The 18,897-nt window shown below is 49.2% G+C and overlaps 3 protein-coding genes across 4 annotated transcripts; 2 read left to right on the top strand and 1 right to left on the bottom strand.

The window, feature by feature from the left end:
• Positions 1-1,210: 1,210 nt before the first annotated feature.
• Vps52 (VPS52 subunit of GARP complex) lies at positions 1,211-12,342 on the bottom strand. 2 transcript variants are annotated; one of them, XM_090355921.1, is made up of 21 exons: positions 12,008-12,342; positions 11,178-11,262; positions 9,800-9,852; positions 8,891-8,966; positions 8,651-8,718; positions 8,207-8,382; positions 7,466-7,616; positions 7,150-7,250; positions 6,921-7,053; positions 6,730-6,787; positions 5,176-5,309; positions 4,443-4,598; positions 3,899-4,017; positions 3,549-3,672; positions 3,231-3,326; positions 3,029-3,136; positions 2,851-2,916; positions 2,133-2,244; positions 1,793-1,911; positions 1,488-1,635; positions 1,211-1,329 (listed from the first exon to the last, which is right to left on the bottom strand). In XM_090355921.1, the coding sequence occupies exons 1-20, from the start codon at positions 12,095-12,097 to the stop codon at positions 1,489-1,491; spliced, it is 2,172 nt and encodes a 723-aa protein (XP_090212047.1). In that variant the 5' UTR covers positions 12,098-12,342; the 3' UTR covers positions 1,211-1,329; position 1,488. The 2 variants fall into 2 exon arrangements, with proteins under 2 accessions (XP_090212047.1, XP_090212046.1); XM_090355920.1 differs by having other exon boundaries at positions 1,211-1,635.
• A 104-nt stretch (positions 12,343-12,446) lies between these two features.
• On the top strand, positions 12,447-16,587 carry Rps18 (ribosomal protein S18). Its single transcript, XM_090355919.1, has 6 exons — positions 12,447-12,537; positions 13,028-13,126; positions 15,915-16,001; positions 16,077-16,178; positions 16,265-16,356; positions 16,468-16,587. Exons 1-6 carry the CDS (start codon positions 12,535-12,537, stop codon positions 16,541-16,543), a joined length of 459 nt encoding a protein of 152 aa, XP_090212045.1. The 5' UTR covers positions 12,447-12,534; the 3' UTR covers positions 16,544-16,587.
• A 602-nt stretch (positions 16,588-17,189) lies between these two features.
• On the top strand, positions 17,190-18,858 carry B3galt4 (beta-1,3-galactosyltransferase 4). The gene has a single exon (XM_090355326.1). The coding sequence runs from the start codon at positions 17,432-17,434 to the stop codon at positions 18,560-18,562; it is 1,131 nt and encodes a 376-aa protein (XP_090211452.1). The 5' UTR covers positions 17,190-17,431; the 3' UTR covers positions 18,563-18,858.
• The last annotated feature ends 39 nt before the right edge of the window (positions 18,859-18,897 follow it).

Genomic DNA, 18,897 nt, shown 5'->3' with positions numbered 1-18,897 from the left:
GGACAATTCCCCAGTCCCCCAGGCTGGAGTCTTGGATGAGCTTATAGCTCCTTCACAAGCCAGCTCAGCAATTAGCAAGCTTTCTGGAAACCCATATGACAAGGCTTGGGGAGAGCCAGCACTGGGTTAAGTTCAGTTAAGAACTTAGACTTGATGTCTTCCTCTGCCCCTGCCATTTCTGGCATGTGATCCTATATGGAGCCTCACCCCTCACCATCTTCCACTAACCTCTTCTCCCTCCACTCCGACCCTCCTCTAGAGCTACAACATCAAGAGGAGGCTAAACCCCTGAAATACCAGTCAGAGCCAGTCAGTAATTTGGATGGGGCTGATACACCCACTCCATTCCTCTCGACAGCCATGCTCTCCCCTGCAGCAACCAGTCAGGACAGCAGGTCTTGCTTGGTCTCAGTAGGACATCTTCATACCACACACACACACACACACACACACACACACACACACACACCAACATTGACACACTAGTTCTACTTGACCAAGAAGCAGGCAAGGTCCCAGCCTTCCATCCACCAGGTCTGGGACCTAGAAAATGAATGAATGATTCGGCCACGGGGGTGGAAGGAATACATATCCCAATTAGCTCTTCCATTGCTCAGCGTCCTTCCACTTAAGACTTAAAAGGAGCCAGAGTGTCTTTCCAGTCTAGATTGAGTTCAAATGAGGTATAGAGGCAGAGCCACAGAAAGACTCGCATGAGCTTGAGCTCAGCGCCTGAGCACTGTCCTTGGACTTTCTCAAGGCTAGAGCTCTACCACTTGAGCCTCAGCACACTTCCGGCTTTTTTCTATGTATGTGGTACCGAAGAATCAAACCTGGGTCTTCGTGAATGTTAGGCAAGCACTCTACCACTAGGCCAAACTCCCGGCTCCAGGAAGACTCTTTAATCAACAGAAATGGATATATTGCAATCAGGTCCACCCCAAGCCTAACTGGGAAGAGTGCAGCAGCCCTTCATCAAAAGACAGTCACCAGGCACACGGCTATAATCCCAGCCCACGCGCAGTTGAGGTGACATTTCTTAATAGGTTGGCTACCTAGAGAATGATCCCCTTTCTAAACAACCAGCTACAGGCTAGTAGAGGTTACTGTCCCTGCTCCTTTTTTCTAGAAGAGATGTAGATCTCTTACAGATTCTAGGAGATTCTGAACCAAAGATAACAGCCCCGAAGTAAGGAGAAAGAGGGAAGAGTGATGTGTTATATTAAATATTTATTATTTCCTTCAGACTGACCTTAGAATAAGTCTCAAGCCAGGAGATGGGTTAGTGTTCAGGAGTTGAGATCTTCAGTCAAAAAGCTACAGAAATTACTTTGAGTCCAAAAAAAAAAAAAAAGAAAGAAAGAAAATCAGTGTCGTGGAAGCAGTGGAAGCAGGGCAAAGTGTATCAAAGGCCTAGGAGAAACTAGAGCATGGGGTGGGGTGCACAGGCGCATGGGCAAGGCTGGCAGACCTCAGGGCACTCCAACCTCAGAAGTTAGGCTTGTGCTTCTTGAGCTCCACCATCAGGTGGTGAATGTTGATGAGCTCGGCCCTGGCCGGGAGGGCGCGAAGCTGCGGCTGGGACAGCACCCGGTGGAAGCGGTGATAGAGCTGGATCAGCTGGGTCAACGCTCCCTAGTCAGAGAAAGCCATGGAGGGATCAGCGCTAAAGATGATGGTGAGACTCCGCTTAGGGCTCGTTCAGAACCTTAAGCACAGCTCGTGATGCTGAGCCCAGGCAAAAGAGCAAAATGTCAGGGATGGGAGATTGGGACTGGGAATTTCAGGTCACCTGGATGATACTGGTTCCATTTCGGAAGTTGGTGAAACTGCGCATTACATCCTGACTCAGAGACTCCACCGACGATTTCCAGGAACTGCCAAAGCCACGGATCAGCTGAGTTACTCGGGCTGACAGCGGGATGAAAGTGTCAGAGGGACCAGGCCACGTCACGGTCCGCCCCAGTAGGTCTTCCGCGAGGCATCGCCATCGTCACCATCAAACCTCTTTTCTGGTGTTCTTCCAGCCAAATGTTTCCTGCCATGCCCCTCCCCCTGTAATCCTCCTCCCATCATTTTCCCTTTTCATTCTCCTTACCACAGACCCCACCATTACCACACTGTCACCATACCTTCTTCTCCTCGAAGTCGCTCAGCCTGTCCACGCTCAATCAAAGCCTCAGCTTCCTTCACAAATGCCACCAGACCTCCAAAAGGGGGAGAGAGCAACTCTTCAATGAATTCCTGGGGAGTCACACAAGTACAGGATCAGGAATCCTGGTACCAACAAACTGTCCCAGTATGGATACTATCAAGGTCCCTCTTCATTTAAAAAAAAAAAAGGCCAGGCACTAACGGTTTAAGTCTATAACCATAGCTACTCAGGAGGGTAAGATCTGAGGATTGAGGTTCAAAACTAGCCTAGGGGGGCCGGGAGTTTGGCCTAGTGGTGGAGTGCTTGCCTAGCATGCACGAAGACCCAGGTTTGATTCCTTGGTACCACATACATAGAAAAAAGCCAGAAGTGGTGCTGAGGCTCAAGTGGTAGAGCTCTAGCCTTGAGAAAGTTCAAAGACAGTGCTCAGGCCCTGAGCTCAAGCCCAGGACTGGCAAAAAAAAAAAAAAACTAGCCTAGGAAGGTAAGTCTATATGGAAGACTTTGGTGCCCTAGTACTGGCACCAAAGAGGGGGAAAAAAAAGGAAATTAGCAAATAATGATGGCATTTAGCTAACTCAAGAGTTATAACTCCTATTCTTTATGCCTAAGATCCATTTTGGCACATCCCCCAACACATATGCTAACTACAGAGAGCACAGAGACTGTCCCTTCCCTTTACCCCAACCCCCTACCTGGGTCCGAGCATTGAGCAGCTGCTGAAAACTCTCAACCTCTTTGCTGTCATCTGCAGCCCGTTCCTATGGGAAGTCAAAGGCAAAAGTCAAATTTGGGAAGAGTAGTCATCGGTGCCAGGATGTCTCCTTTAGTCCACACATCGTCCGAGGGCGGGGGGACGGGGGCGCCCCTCACCATCAGCACGCCCAGCATCATGTCATAGTTGTTGATCAGAAACACAAGCTGCTCCTTCCTTGAGGAGAACTCGGCGGCAACTCGGAGGACGAAATTCTCCACCTCCACCTGGGAAAGCCGGGAAGCAGCGGTGACGCAGGAAGCTTTGGAATGGGCACACTCCACGCTGGGAACTCTGCGTGCCCCAGCCTCACAGCCTCACCTGGAGCTGCCCCAGCAGCTGCATGGTCCGTTCATTGGGAATTGTCTGGTTGATGCTCACGAGGGCAGAGGAGAACTCCGCGTATCGGCGTGTGATCTAGGAGAAAGAGGCTTGGTGGTATCCCCAGCTGATGGTACAACCTCCCAGCTGCCCCAGCCAACCGCTGCTGTGTGATTCCTCCTCCAATCGCTCCTCCAGCAGTGCTCAGCCACCATGCCTTTCTGCCCCTCACAACACAACCATGACCTTGGCAACCCTACAGTAAAGCTTAACGCCTGCCCTTCAACCCCCCTCCTTGTTACCCTCACCCTCCCTTACATAGTGGGGCCGAGTATCCAGTCCCCCAAGGCGCTGGGGATCAGTGCTTCGGACACTCTGGACATTCATCTCCAGGATCAGCTCAAACCGTGGCCACAACAAGGCAAGCACCTGTTCCCAGTACCTGTGGGCTTAATCAGAATCAGAAGTCAGCAAGCAGGGAATGTGTCGGGAGGGAGCAGGGCATGGTCCGGTTACTGGTGGGTAGCAGGTGGGAGCTCATGTATGGCAGGTGAGTTACAGCAGCAACACTGCCTCCAGAGCAGACCAATGGGAATAAAGGTCAGGGAGATGATGTGTAAGACCAAGTTCAAGGCCTGCAGGGGCATCAAGGACTAAAACTTAGTGACCTGTCCAGGGCAGGGACGTCCCTCTTGGCTGCTATATTGCGGAATCGAAGAACAATGTGGATACAGAGGAACACAGCAATGGCATCATAGCAGTCTGTCAGATAGGACTCCAGGTGTTTCTGTGATTTAGGAACAGGCAGAGGATCTCAAGAGAATGTTTGTTATGCCCCATCAAGTCACTACAGACAACTAAATGCATGCATTTGGAATCTAGGCCGGGAAGAGAGAGCAATGTCCCCACCTTCCTGCTCCCCAGACTCTCAGGCTGCCCTGCCTCGCGTAGGACTCCATCACAGCAGAACTTGGGGCTGAGCTTGAATCAGGGGTTCATATTTAGGTGCTTCAGCCTAGTTGTGAATTAGCATCACATTCTCACATCACAGTCTTGAGGACCCAAGCTCTAAGGGTCTTTGAAACATTGTGTTAAATGGCTGCCACTTTAAAAGAAGGGCCTCTTGCATTCTGACTGACCAGTTAGGAGCCCTCTGGGTGCTGATGAGGACCAAGGATGAAGAGATGTAAGGGTACAGGAATGGTCTCTTACCAGGGTCATGTTGAGTGTGCGGCCCATGACGGCATGGAACAGGTCATGAGCAGCTGGGCCAGACACCACAAAAAATTCACAGATGAAAAGATATTCACGGCAGGAATTGTCTAGGAGGGCGTAGTGCTGGCTGCGGAAGAGGGCCTCAAATGGATACTAAGAGGGGGGAGAGAGAGAAGGGATGGAACACACACTCACCACCCTGTGGAAACTCAGCAAAGTTGGGTAATGAGTTTGCAGCAGACCCTCCCCATCCAACCTCAGTCCAGGCAGGGAAAGAGCCCCCTGAATGGGCACCAAACACAGGAGCAAGAATTAGTCCCTGCCACCTGTGCACTCCTCCTGTATCCATGACAGCTGCCTCACAAGTCACTCCCTCAGCTTGCTTTTTTTTTTTTTTTTTTTTTTTTTTTTTGCCAGTCCTAGGCTTAGGCTCAGGGCCTGAGCACTGTCCTTGGGCTTTCTCAAGGCTAGAGCTCTACCACTTGAGTCATAGCACTACTTCCGGCCTTTTTCCCCCATGTATATGGTACCAAGGAATTGAACCCCGGTCTTCATGCATGTTAGGCAAGCACTCTACCACTAGGCCAAACTCCTCAGCTTGCTTTTAAGTGCAGGGTTCCCAGCCCTTTTACATGGCAGCAGGCCAGGCACCCATGTCTAAGTGAACTGCTACAGGCCCACAAGATGGGAAGCTTTGTCCACAGCCTGGCCTCCCTCACTCTCCTCATACCCTCTGCTCTCCACGCTGGGCTGTGTGGGGCACCAGGATGGGGGCCTCCAGTTCAGTGGGGGAGATGACAGCACCTCGGGTTCCCAGGGTGAAGATAGTGTTCCTGCTGCGGAGGGATGGCTTGGAGAAAAATCGTGAAGAGGGTCCAGTCAGGGAAAACAGTGAGACTGCACTGGAGCCAGGGAGCCCAGGGCCTCCACGGACTCAACGCAGCTGACCCCACAAAGATATCCCCTTTGTCTGACTTCTGCCAATGGGCTGAGGAGTCTCTGACACAAAATTATGTGTCAATAACCAGGTGCCAGTGCCTCACGCCTATAATCTGAGCTACCCAGGAAGCTGAGATCTGAAGATCTCAGTTCAAGGCCAGCCCAGACAGGAAAGCCCATGACTCTTATCTCCAATTAACCACCAAAAAGCTAGAAGTGGAGGTGTGGCTCATGCGCTAAAGCGTCAGCGTTGAGCAGAAAAGGCTAAGGGACAGTGCCCAGGGCCACCCTGAGTTCAATACTGGAACACACATTCGTGGGCGTACAAGCAATCACACACAGGTGTACACACACACCTCCTATGTGTCAAAATGATGTGCACTTTTTTGTTGTTGGTGTTGGTCTTGGGACTTGAACTCTGGGCCTGGGCACTGTCCCTGAGCCCTTCAGCTCAGGGCCACCGCCCTGCCCCTTGGCCTGGGTGTCGTCCCTGAGCTCTTCAGCTCAAGGCTATAGCCCTACCCCAGGAGGCTCAGCACCACTTCTGGTTTACTGGTGCTTAATTAGAGATAAGTCTCCCCAGCTTTGTTGTGCCCTGGCTGCCTTTAAACTGTGGTCCTCAGATCTCAGGCTCCTGATTAGGTAGGATTACAGGTGTGAGCCACCATAGCTGGCCTTTTTGTTGTTGTTGTTAGTCATAGGACTTGAACTCTGGGCCTGGGTGCTGTCCCTGAGCTCTTCAGATCAAGGTTAGCACTCTACCACTTTGAGCCACAGCACCACTTCTAGTTTCCTGAGAAAAATTATAGCTTTCGGGGGAATGAAAAATGGGACTAAAACATGAGGAGGGGTATCAATGTTTAAGAAGTAATGTACATGCTACCTGATGAATGTAACTGTAACTCCTCTATATATTACCCCGATAATAAAATACAATAAAACGCACAGCCAGCTGCAGTGGCTCATGCCTATAATCCTAGCTACTCAGGAGGCTGAGATCTAAGGATGGCGGTTCAAAGCCAGCCTGAGCACTGAAGTCCAAGAGACTCTGATCTCCAATTAAGTACCAGGAAATCAGAAATGGTGCTGTGGCTCAAGGGGTAGGGCAGTAACCTGGAGCTCAAGAGCTCAGGAACAATGCCCAGGCCTAGAGTTCAAGTCCCACGACCAACCAAAATGCACGCAGGCACACACACACTCACACACACACATACACACACTCACACACACACATCTTTCATCACATTCTCAAAAGTTTTGTCCCACAAATAAAGGCAAGTCTCTCTCGGCAGCTGAAGCCAGGAGTCCTCCCTTTTTCAGGTCCAAACACAGAGTTCCAGGATATCCTTTTTTGCTGTATCTTCCACGCCCATTAGGTCATCTTTCTCAGCAACTTCCTCATACTAGAAAAAAATCAAGAGGAGGACTACATCATCTCTTCCCACAATGAAGAAACAAATCCCTGTCCCTCCTTGGAGAGGGTGGTGCCACACCAAGTCAATGTGCTCAGGAATGGCTCTCCCTCTCTTGTCTCACCTGCACTTTCATGAGCCGCCCCAGGTAAGAGCGGTAGTAAGACAGGTAGATCTTGCTTAGCGTCTCCACATACTCATCCCTGATCTCCTTGGCTGTTGCTGGTTCGTTGCCTAGCAGGAACTGATAGAAGAACCTGGAAATCCAAAGACAGGTCAGTGTCTTCCCAAAAAACAAGATGCCCACTGCTGGGGGTTCAGAGGCCACTCTATGTCCTCCCCTGGGTGGTGACCTGTATTTTAGTAGCGCTGTCTGGGGAATCTGATAGTTGGTCATTGGTTTTCTGAAGGAGTAAATCTTCTGGAGGATGAACTCTCGGATCTTTGTCACTGCCTGGATGTGGGAAATAAACACAGGGCACCAAGTTGTAACTGGGACAGGTGAGGAGCTAAATGTTGGAGGAAAAGTAGAAAATACTCCTTTAATGCTTCTTTGGATTTTCCTGGAAACCCACAGGAGCAAGCATAAGTTCTGCTGAGAAGCAGCAAGTGAAGTTCTCAAAGAAGCTGGTTCTGGTGGTCTCTGGAATCTCCACCTTCATCTCCTACCTTGACCCGAAGCCGGTATAGCACGCCTCTGACGTCTGCACAGGCCGCTGTGCCTCTAGCTTCCTGCTCTCTGACTGCAGCTGCCTTAGCATCCAGCTCCTGCAGCTGCTCCAGGAACCTGGGCTCTGTCACTGGAGCCTCTAGAATTGCCCTGATTGTATGGAAGTTTGGAATGCATTAGAGGAAGTCTTGACAACCCTAATCCAAGCCCAACCCATAGCCCCTTCCATCTAGCCTCTGTCACCTCTTCCTTTAATGGTGCCTCACAGTCAGGGTGTACATTCAAAGTTTTCTATTCCTAGTCTTCCGCTCATGCACACATTAAGACTTGCCTGCCCTTATTTCACATTTGATCTTGGATCATTCCTGACCTATAATACTTAACACATGCATGAGAGTTAGAAATGATTGTTTAAGGGCCAGGAGCATGGCCTAGTGATAGAGTGCCTGCTTAGTATGCATGGAGAATTCCTTAGCACTACATACATAGAAAAAGCCAGAAGTGGTGCTGCGGCTCGAGTGTAGAGCTCTAGCCTTGAGAAAGCCCAAGGACAGTGCTCAGGCCCTGAGTTCAAGCCCCAGAACAAGAAAAGAAAGAAAGAAGGAAAGAGAGAGAGAATTGTGTACCTACTTAGTCATTTCTAGAAGGTACCTAATGACCTGAGCCAAGCAGTCACTAGGACAGGTCCCCTCAGACTGTCTACCTGCCACGGACATGATGACCCTTCACCAGGGACTCACGTGACCAGAGCAGAGGGTACCACTAGACCATCAACAAGCTCTCCAAGCTTCCCCCGAACTGCCTGGCGGTTTCGAAGTCGAATATTCATGGCTCCTGACTGCTCTTGCAGTGTCCGGATCTCAGAGCTGATGGAGCTGAGGTCACTCTGAAAAGCTCCCAACATCTGCTCCATGCGCTGGGGGAGAGAAGATGATGGTGGCATGCCACAGGGCTGGACCACCTAAGTCTCCTGGTGAATAGTCTACTATTCACCAATGCATGCCAGTGGCAGATGATGAGGTACCCCAAATACCACAAGGAGATATTAATTATGTCACTTAAATTCTGCTTGAGGGCATCCTGAAAGTGACCCTCACTTGTCCCTTCCTGATGATGATGATGATGATATCAGAGGCCATGATTCAGTCCTGAGTTTTCAAGGGTCACAGGCCATGGTTACTAACCTCCAGGACAGCATCACAGGCTGTGATCTGGTTGTGCAGAGATGCTATGTTCTCACTCTCTTGGATATCTAACCCAGAAAAGTCAAGGGCTTCACGGTGAAGATGAAGATCCTCAGAACTATAGGACCTCTCCTGTTTCTCCCTGAAGTGACAGAAACCTCAGGGAGAAAATTTCAGCCCCAAACCATTGCAAAGTCCCTATGTCAATAACATCATCTTCTCCCATCAGCTGAAGGATACAATCCCGAATGGATTTCTGCTCAATTTGCTGGAGCTCCAACTCAACCTGTTTTGAATAGTGACGGAGATCCACACCCTGTGAGAACATAAAGAAACCAAGTCAAGAGGGAGCACCAGTCTATGGACACCAAAACAGAATCAGTCAAGGATGAGATAAGATTCCCAGATGAACCAGGCACACATGACTCATCCTTATCATCGTAGCTATTTAGAAGGCTGAGATCTTATTAATCAGTTCAAAGCCTGCCCAGGCAGAAAAGTTCTGGAGACTCTTCTTTTCATCACAAAAACGCTGGAAGTAGAGCTGTGGTTCAAGTGGTAGAGTGCTTACCTAGCATGCATGAAGCCCTGGGTTCTATTCCTTGGTACCACATACACAAAAAAAGACAGAAGTGTCCCACTCAAGTGGCAGAGCACTAGCCTTGAGCAAAAAACATGTCCAAGAACAATGCCCAGGCCCTGAGTTCAAGCTCCAGGACTGGGGAAAAGAAAAAAAAAAAAAAGCCGGGCATGGTGGCTCATGTTTAACTACTAACTACTCAGGAGGCTGAGATCTGAGGATGGCAGTTCAAAGCCAGCCCTGGCACTAAAGTCCGTGGGACAATCTCCAATTAACCACCAGAAAGCCAGAAGTAGAGCTATAGCTCAAGGGATAGGGTGGTAGACTTGAACTGAATAGCTCAGGGACAGGGCCCAAGCCCACAGTTCAAGTTGTACGACAAAAAAACAAAACAAAACTGAAGTATAGCACCTAGAACCTAAGTTCAAGCCCTGGTTACAGGTACACAAACACACACAGCCACACACACAAGACACCAAGGTGACATTACTGAAAAGGAGTTTTCTTTTCCTTCTTTTAGGAGAAAGAAAGGAAAATGGGGTGCTAATTAGTATAATGAAAAGTCTCACCGTCTTAAGAGCTTCCTTTACTAACTCATCCTCCAGATTTGCCTGAATGTGAACTGGAAATAGAAATTTATCATAGAGTCAAACACAACAATTCCCCTTCCCCCCCACTCAGCATCTACACACCAATCCTTGCCTTATTCCTCCCAGCCTTCATGTCTCTTAGATTACAGGTACAGTACTTGTAAAACCTCATTTTACTTTTTTGTTTCAGTTCGTCATGGCTAATCATGGGTCATAGGTCACTTTTTTTTTTTTTTTTTGCCAATCCTGGGGCTTGAACTTAGTGCCTGAGCACTGTTCTTGAACTTTCTCAAGGCTAGCTTTCCATCACTTGAGCACAGCACCACTTCTAGCTTGTTCTGTGTATGTGGTACCAAGGAATCAAACCCAAGGCTTCACGCATGCTATGCGAGCATTATAACACTAGGCCACAGTCCTGGCCAGGTCAACATTTTTAAATGGAGAAATTCCACAAATAAAAAATTTGCACTGTTACATTTCAGCACCATTCTGAGCAGCTTGAATTCTCATGGCATCCCATTCCATCCACCTGGAATGTGAATCATCTCTTTGCCAAGCATATTCATGCAGGCTATACTACACTTAGTAGCCTTCTCTGTTATCACATCAGTTGTCTATTTATGGGAATACCTGTGTTCAAATCACCCTTACTTTACTTAATAATAGGCCCAAAGCACAAGAGGAATTATGCTGACAATCTTTTTTTTTGGTGAGTCATGGGGCTTGAATTATGGGCCTGGGCACTGTCCCAGAGCTCTTCAGCTCAAGGCTACCGCCCTACCCCTAGAGCCACAGCCCCACTTCCTTTGTATTTTTTTTTGCCAATCCTGGGCTTGGGCTCAGGGCCTAAGCACTGTCCCTGGATTTTCTCAAGGCTAGGACTCTACCACTTGAGCCACAGCACCACTTCTGGCTTTTTGCTATGTATGTGGTAACGAGGAATCGAACCCGGGTATTTGTGCATGCTAGGCAAGCACTCTACCACTAGGCCAAACTCCTGGTCCCTTCCTTTGTATTTTTTAAAGTGACTAATTGGAGATAAGGGTCTCCTGTCCTTTAGTTTCCAGGGCTGTCTTTGAACCAAATCTCAGCCTCCTGAGTTGCTAGGATTACAGGAATGTGCCACCTCTTCCAGCCTCAGTCAATCTTATCACAGTATACTGTCCTAGTTGCTGTTTTGTTATTAATCATGACTGCTCATTTCTTTGTGCTTAATTCTGCAATTGAATGTTATCATAGGCATATGGAGAAACAATATTTATAGGGTTTGATGCTATGGGTCATCTACTGGGACCTTGTGACAAATTCCTTGAAGGGCTTATCCTGTACTCTGCTCCCACCCCACCTCATCACTCACCATCCACTTCATCCAGGATGAATTCATCAGAGGTAATGTCCAACTCTCCAAGTTGCAGTGGCTCTGGGAGTCCAGGACCATCCCCCTGAGAAGGACAGGTTAATGGAAAAGGGAGAGGGGGAGAGAGAGAGGGGAGGGAGGGAGAGGGAGAGAAAAGAATATAAAGGGGCTATCCTTCAGGTGGGAGTGCTCTTATTGGGGAACCAAAGGTACTGAGTAAAAAAAGAAAAAAGAAATCTTAACTCTTACAACACAACCTGTTACTTTGGGCTAATGGATAGGGAATAACACAAAGGCAATTCATGAAGACTCGGTGATGTCCAAATGAGGAAGAGTAATTTGCCAAGGGCAGTTTAGGACATTCAGACTCCTGTTATCTCAAGTGTTCTATGATACATGAGGATCCACGACCCATCCCCGACTTGACAGAATTGTCAGGTAACATAGGGTGTACACCTGTATGTCATCTATGCATCCATCTAATCATAACGAAAACCTATGTGGTCGGCCCTACTATCTCCACACTTTATGGTCTGCTCAAGACACACAGCGTGTGGGTGGCAAAACTAGCCTGGTTCCAGAGGCGGTGTTTTCTATCTACAGTCTCTATCCTACTAAAGAAAAAAAAATGAATGGGGAATTAAAACTGTGCCCCGGACCCTGCTAAAGCCCAGATCCCATCCCGAGGAAAACCCTGGCAATGAAAACAAGTAGGGTCGCCGGCAGCAGCTGAGCTGACTGCAGTCTTGGGCCTGAACACAGAAGAGTCCTTTCTGCTGCAAAGAACCACCAGGCGAGACTACAGAGTACAAAGCGCCCAGCGCTCTCACCAGCGGGCCCTCCTCCTCCTCCATATCTGAGGTCCCAGCCCGCAACACTAGCTCCCGAGCAGCAGCCGCCATGGTCGCCGCGGCAGCCATTCCCCCTAGCCTCACTTCCGGCAGCTGTCAGTCACGGCGAGTGTGTGTTCTGAGGTAAAACTACAAGTCCCAGAGTCTCTGCTATAGAGGGACAATATTCCCAGGTGATCCAGTTAAATTGTTCAGCTCCCGTCTTTCCCTTTCAGCTCTGGTCACCACGCTGGAGAGCAAACGAAAATGCGAAATCCTCCAGCACCATCTCACACCGGAACCTTTGCTGCCCGCAAACCCGGGAACTCGGGACTGAAAAGAAGACAGCACCGGAAGTTACGTCATCCAATACGGACTCTCCGAAGTCCGCTCCCGCGGAAGCAGTTTCCGAAAGCGCCTAGCCTCTATGGATCCGCCTCTTCCGCCTAGAAGCTATATAAGAGAAGAACGTCACTTCCGCTCTCTCTTCCACAGGAGGCCTACACGCCGCCGCTGGTGCTGCCGCCATGGTAAGCTAGGGATCCGCGCTGGGATCCGGCGACATCGGAACCGGGACAGGGAAAGCTTGCTGTCGGGACATCGAGAACATTCTATATTGGGGGCCTGCAACTTTGTATGTGGAGCCTTTGATCGCACCCCTGGGAAGGGACGACCCAAACTTTCCGTTCTGGGAAAGCCGGGCTCATGGAAGGAAGGGTCACTGCCCGGGCACATGAAGGTTGCCAAGGTTTAGGCGTGTGTGGGGACTTCCGGCCTCCACCACTCGGAGGACACTTTTGGGCACCGCCAGTGGGCGTCCTGTTGCCAGTGGTTGAAATTTTGTCACGCTTGAGCGTTTCGCGTTCCCGCTGTCCGAGGAGTTGTGTGCCAAACTAAGAGGAGCGGGGATCGGGACTTGGTGTGTGTGACACACACTGGTTGGAGGCGGCCACATGGCCTTAGCGACCATCCGGGTTGTTAGTAGTTCAGTGTTGTCTGACTTCTCTCTCATACTTCTAGTCTCTAGTGATTCCTGAGAAGTTCCAGCACATTTTGCGAGTACTCAACACTAACATCGATGGGCGGCGGAAAATAGCCTTTGCCATCACTGCCATTAAGGTAAAGCAGGGTAAGGGGTGGGGATTGTGACACTTTGTCCGAAGACCTAAGGCTTATACAAACAAGGTTGAAGAGGCACAAATTTCACCCAGATCTCCTCAGCCCCTGAGTTCAAACATTACTGCTTAAGTGAATGACTAATCCCCTTAGCTACATTTGCCACAAATGGAAAGCAAGAGCCAGAGAGTAGTCAAAACACTTCATGTGGAAAGGAATATGGTCACCCTAATACATGAAATTTTGCCATAACTGTCATTTTCTAAGGTCTTGTTCCTGGTTTAGTTATGCTGTTTTTATCCCCAGTGAATCATCAGTTTCTGTGAATTTGTGGGCACTAAATATTAGGTGACTATTTTGAGGGATATCCGAGTAGACACCCAAGCATGAAGTGAGCAGGATGCTTAATCAGGTGCTAGAGGTGAAAGCCAGTGCTGCTTTCTGGTTGAAATGAGAAGCATTTTGACTAGTTACAAGTGTTGAAACGGTTAGCGTGGTATTGTATATTTATTGGGTATTTTTCCCTTCACAAACCTAATGGATTTTTGGCATTTCAGATGTGGGCGGTAGTCAAAACATGTAACTGCAAGTAGTTAAATGTCTGTCTTGCCTATTTGTATGTATGCACTCTAGGAGTGGTTATAGCCAGGATTACCCAGCTTCTAGTAAGGAAAATACTTGGTACAGTTTCAGAATTGATGGCATTAGGCAGTACTGTTGCTTGTACCTTGAGGAACTTACTAGAGACTGATCATAAAAGGAACGCTGGACGGGATGCTCAAATAGACACAAAGGTGGATTTATAAGTGAGGTGTAACAGCATTCCTGTAATGCTAGGGCTCAGAAGACGAAGGCAGGAGGAGAAGGACCATATATTTGAGAAGAGATGGTCTACAAAACCTGTCTTCATTACTTAGAGAAGTCCAGCTTTGATTTGTAAAGTTTGCCAAGTTCTGATTCTGCCCTGCAAGAAGCACAGCACTCATATGTTGTACTAATATTTAGTGCCTATTTGGTTGGAGTCAACCAAATGTGTTATGTTAGTGAATAAAGAGGGATGTATATTAGGAGTGTTTATGCTACATCCTCTGCCTCTTTAAAATTGGGTAGCTGTATGGGTCAACTTAAAATTCAGGTTGCCAGTGTGGCCTACTGGTAGAGTGCTTGCTTAGCATGCATGAATTTCAGGGTTCAATTTCTTGTTACCACATACACAAAAGAAAGCCTGGTGCTGTGTCTCGAGTACTTGAAGTGTTTTACTTTAGCAATTCAGGGAGTTGTGCCTGGGATCTCACAATTAAGCAAGAATTCTGTCACTGGGCTGTGGGTCTGGCTTAGAGGTAGAATGCTTGCCTAGCATGCAGAAAGCCCTAGGTTCGATTCCTCTGTGCCAGAAGTTGCACTGTGTGACTCCAGTGGTAGAGTGCTAGCCTTGAACAAAAGAAGCTGGGGGACAGCACCCAGACCCTGAGTTCAAGCCCCAGGTCCAGCAAAAAGAACTCTTTCTTAGCATTTGGATTGTATCTCCCAACCTTTTGCTTTTTTTGGTAGGATCTTTTACCCTGCCCAGGATAGCCTGAGCTCTGATACTGCTTAGAAATACCAGGCACATATTAGGCTACCCTCAAACTGATCCTCACTATCTCTGCCCTTGGAGTTGCTAGGACATGAGCCACTGCAACTGGCCTGCTATATTGTTTAAGAATAGTCTTCTCCCTTTTCTCTGGATTGGGGTGGCTGCTGCTATGGTTTGAAGTTAATCATGGCTCATACTGTTTGTAAATGTAAGTTGTCACAAACTTATCTTCAGCCAAATAAACTTGTTTTAAAGCAACTTTTATTTCCTTGGCACTAGGGATTGAAAGTCCAAAATAAAGTCATCAGCGTCATGCCACATCCCTTGGGGGGGGCACTGAAACCCTTTCCCCTGCTGATCTGGTGGTTGTCACCTGGGTTTTCTTAACTATTGAAGTCATTGAATGATCTTTCACTATCCTAGTCAGTTTGGCTTGAGTTTGGACAGCAAGGAGTACAATACTGATGTTTGCTACAGGCTGTAAGCATTACTTTGACCCTTGGAGAAATTATCTCCCTAGCTTCTGGACACTGATGCTTTTCTGTTTTTGTTTGTGGGTCATGGGGCTATCTCTGAGCTCTTCAGCTTAAGGCTACTGCCCTACCCTGGAGTCACAGCCCTACTTCCTATTTTCTAGTGGTTAATTGGAGATAAGAATGCCTTAGTGCCCCAGGTGGCTTTCAACTGCTGTCCTCAGAATTCAGCCTCCTGAGTAGCTAGGATTACAGGCATGAGCTACCATACCCTGCTTACTGATTCTGTCTTTGTGGTGACGAAAACTTTGTCGAGTTGCCCACAGAATTGTGGCCCTAAGTTAGCCAGGCTCTGGTGGCTCAGATCGCTCATTTCTAATTGAGGCTTAGATGGTCTCAGTTTGAAGCCAGCATGGATAAGTCTGTAAGATTCCCATCTCCAAAATAAGCAAGAGCTGGGTTACGGTTTGAGAATAGCAGAGCAAGCATAGGATCCCTGAGTTCAACCCTGGTACCTGCAATCTTCCCTCCCCCTCATAAATAACGTGGCATAGAACTACCCACTACTGTGGAACACTTAGTTGTCTTTTTCCTTGAGAACATATTTGGAATGGCAAATAGATTGGTCTGGGATCCTACAATGTGCTCGATAATTGCAGATCCTCTCCTTGGTGGCCTTTTGGTATAATGGGGTCTTCAAGGAAACCAAAGTTTGTCTTAATAGTAAAATTTCTCATTTTAGGGTGTGGGGCGAAGATACGCTCATGTAGTGTTGAGGAAAGCAGACATCGACCTCACCAAGAGGGCTGGAGAACTCACAGAGGATGAGGTGAGAACCCTGACCAGAGAGGAATTGGACCCACCCCTAAAAAAAATCTAGACCTCACCTTGTTCCCTCTACTAGGTAGAACGTGTGATCACCATTATGCAGAATCCACGTCAGTACAAAATTCCAGACTGGTTCCTAAACAGGCAGAAGGATGTAAAGGATGGAAAGTACAGCCAGGTATGTGATATAAATGTTGGGGAGTGGGATTAATGAGTCTAGGAAGTCAGGAATTAAAACAACATGCCCCTCAACTCCAAATCCAGGTTCTGGCCAACGGTCTGGATAATAAGCTCCGTGAAGACCTGGAGCGGCTGAAGAAGATCCGAGCCCATAGAGGGCTGCGCCACTTCTGGGGGTGAGTTGGGGTGCTCTCACCTATACCTGGACTCCCAACAGTGATTCTTCATTTTGACTTCATTTCTAAGTGCTATATATAAATTTGTGATCCTTCTCTTTTCACTTGCAGCCTACGAGTCAGAGGCCAGCACACCAAGACCACTGGACGCCGTGGTCGCACTGTGGGTGTGTCCAAGAAGAAATGAGTCTGTAGGCCTTTTCTGTTAATAAATAGTTTATATACTGATGGCTTCTTGGTTTGTGCTTTTTCTTCTGCTAATGCAGAATATTGGCCTGTTGGCCAATATTTCCCTTACTGGTTAATCACTTCAGCAAAACACTGCCCAAGTGGGTTGCTGTCCTCGGTTAGCAAAGGTTACACTATACTTTTTATATTTGCCAGTCCTGGGGGTTGAACTGAGGGACTGAGTACTGTCTCTGGGCTTTCTCAAGGCTAGCACTCTACCACTTGAGCGATGGCACCGTTTCCAGCTGTGTACGGAGTACTGAGGATTCAAACCCAAGGCTTCATGCTTGCTAGCCAAGCAGTTTACCACCAGGCCAAATTCCCGGGCCCCAGAAGTTGCTTTTCAGCTCCAGGCCTGCGTGATGGGGGGTGGGTTATGGGTCGAAACCCTGGTTACAGGGGCTTGAACATGGCTTGAATGATGTCCCTGCGCTTCTGTACTCAAGGCTAGTGCTCTGCCGTAACCCCACTTCCGGTCTAGAGTATTGGGGCGATCAGGTACCCGGATGTGAAGTTCCCTTGGCCTAGAGAAGTGACGTATGAGCAGAAAGGTGGTTTTCCGGTGCATAGTCGGGTCACTTCCGGTACGAGGGAGTGATGGGAGTGGGCGGGGCCCGGAGGCGGATCATTGAGCAAGGCCGTATTGGGCCACCCGCCAACCCTGAGATAACGGTCCTCATTCAAAGAGCAAGAGCATGGTGGGTCGCCTGCTCCCTATCAGGTAACGGTCCCGGCTGGCCCCAGGCAAATGAGCGCCAGTGCTTGCCGGCTGCAACCCATCCTGCTGGGATAGTCCAGGGTAGAGGCTTCTCTCTTCTAACTGCCCTCTCCCTCCGCTGGCTACACCATGCCCCTCAGCTTCTTCCGCCGCCTCCTACTTGCCTCCCTGCTCTTAGTGATGCTGTGGACGCTCTTTGGGCCCTCTGGGATCGGGGAGGAGCTGCTGAGCCTCTCACTGGCATCTCTCCTCCCAGCCCCTGCCTCACCAGGACCACCCTTGGATCTGCCCCGCCTTTTGATCCCTAACGTGGAGGCCTGCAGGGTTCCAGGCGCCCCACCTTTCTTGCTGATTTTGGTGTGCTCGGCTCCAGAGAATCTGAACCAAAGGAATGCTATTCGGGCCTCGTGGGGTGGGCTCCATGAGGCACAGGGCCTCCGGGTGCAGACCCTCTTCCTGCTGGGAGAACCCAACAGGCAGCAAGAGAATGACTTGGCCCAGGAGTCAGTGGCCAAGGGAGACATCTTGCAGGCTGCCTTCCAGGATTCCTATCGCAACCTCACCCTCAAGACCCTCAGCGGGCTGAACTGGGCAGACAAACACTGCCCCATGGCCCGCTATGTCCTCAAGACAGACGATGATGTTTATGTCAATATCCCTGAACTGGTGTCTGAACTGATTCTGAGAGGGGGCCCTCCCGACAGATGGGACAGAGGCCTGGAGCCCCACAGAAAGACCAAGGCTATAAAGGAACAGGAAGGAGGCCAGGCCTCAAGGAGAAATGAAGTCCCCCTCCTGTACCTTGGCCGAGTGCACTGGAGGGCTAGCCCCTCTCGGACCCCAGGAGGCCGGCACAGAGTGTCAGAGGAACAGTGGCCTGATAGCTGGGGTCCTTTTCCACCATATGCCTCAGGTACAGGATACATACTGTCAACTTCTGCTGTGCAGCTCATACTCAAGGTGGCCAGTGGAGCACCTCCTCTGCCATTAGAGGACGTGTTTGTGGGGGTAAGTGCACGCCGAGGAGGCCTCACCCCAACACACTCAGTCAAGCTGGCCGGTGCCACCCACTACCCCCTGGACAGATGCTGCTATGGGAAATTCCTGCTGACATCCCACAAGTTGGATCCCTGGAAGATGCAGGAAGTCTGGAAGCTGGTGCACGGGTTACACAGGGAAAGAACTGCACCTTTTTGCTCCTGGCTTCAAGGATTACTGGGCATCATGAGGTGTCGGGTCATGGCCTGGCTTCATAGCTGACCAGTGCCTGGAGCTGTCAGAGGAGTAAGGAGCCACCTGTCCAGCCAGCACCAGGACCTCTCCCAGGCCCTAAGGGCTCTTGTTGGCTGAAGCCGATGAACTTCCTCATACTAGACAGAGTTTGTCTCCAGACAAGAGCTAGGAATTTGGTTTGCCAGCCCCAAAGTCGGTCACCAAATATACAATGATAAAAATCCTGGCAATGTTCCATTACCTCAAGACGGGAAAAGAGAGGTATGTGCCCCTCAATAAAACTTGTTTCTCCACCTTTTCAAGTGCCATTTGTCTTCACCAGAACCCCCCCCCCCCAAGTCATACCTAGGAAAACTGAAGGG

This window comes from Megascapheus bottae, chromosome 22 (genome assembly GCF_031878675.1).
Source record: "Megascapheus bottae isolate mThoBot1 chromosome 22, mThoBot2.hap1, whole genome shotgun sequence".
Classification (NCBI taxonomy): Eukaryota; Metazoa; Chordata; class Mammalia; order Rodentia; family Geomyidae; genus Megascapheus; species Megascapheus bottae.
This window is presented reverse-complemented; position numbering and strand designations above follow the sequence as displayed.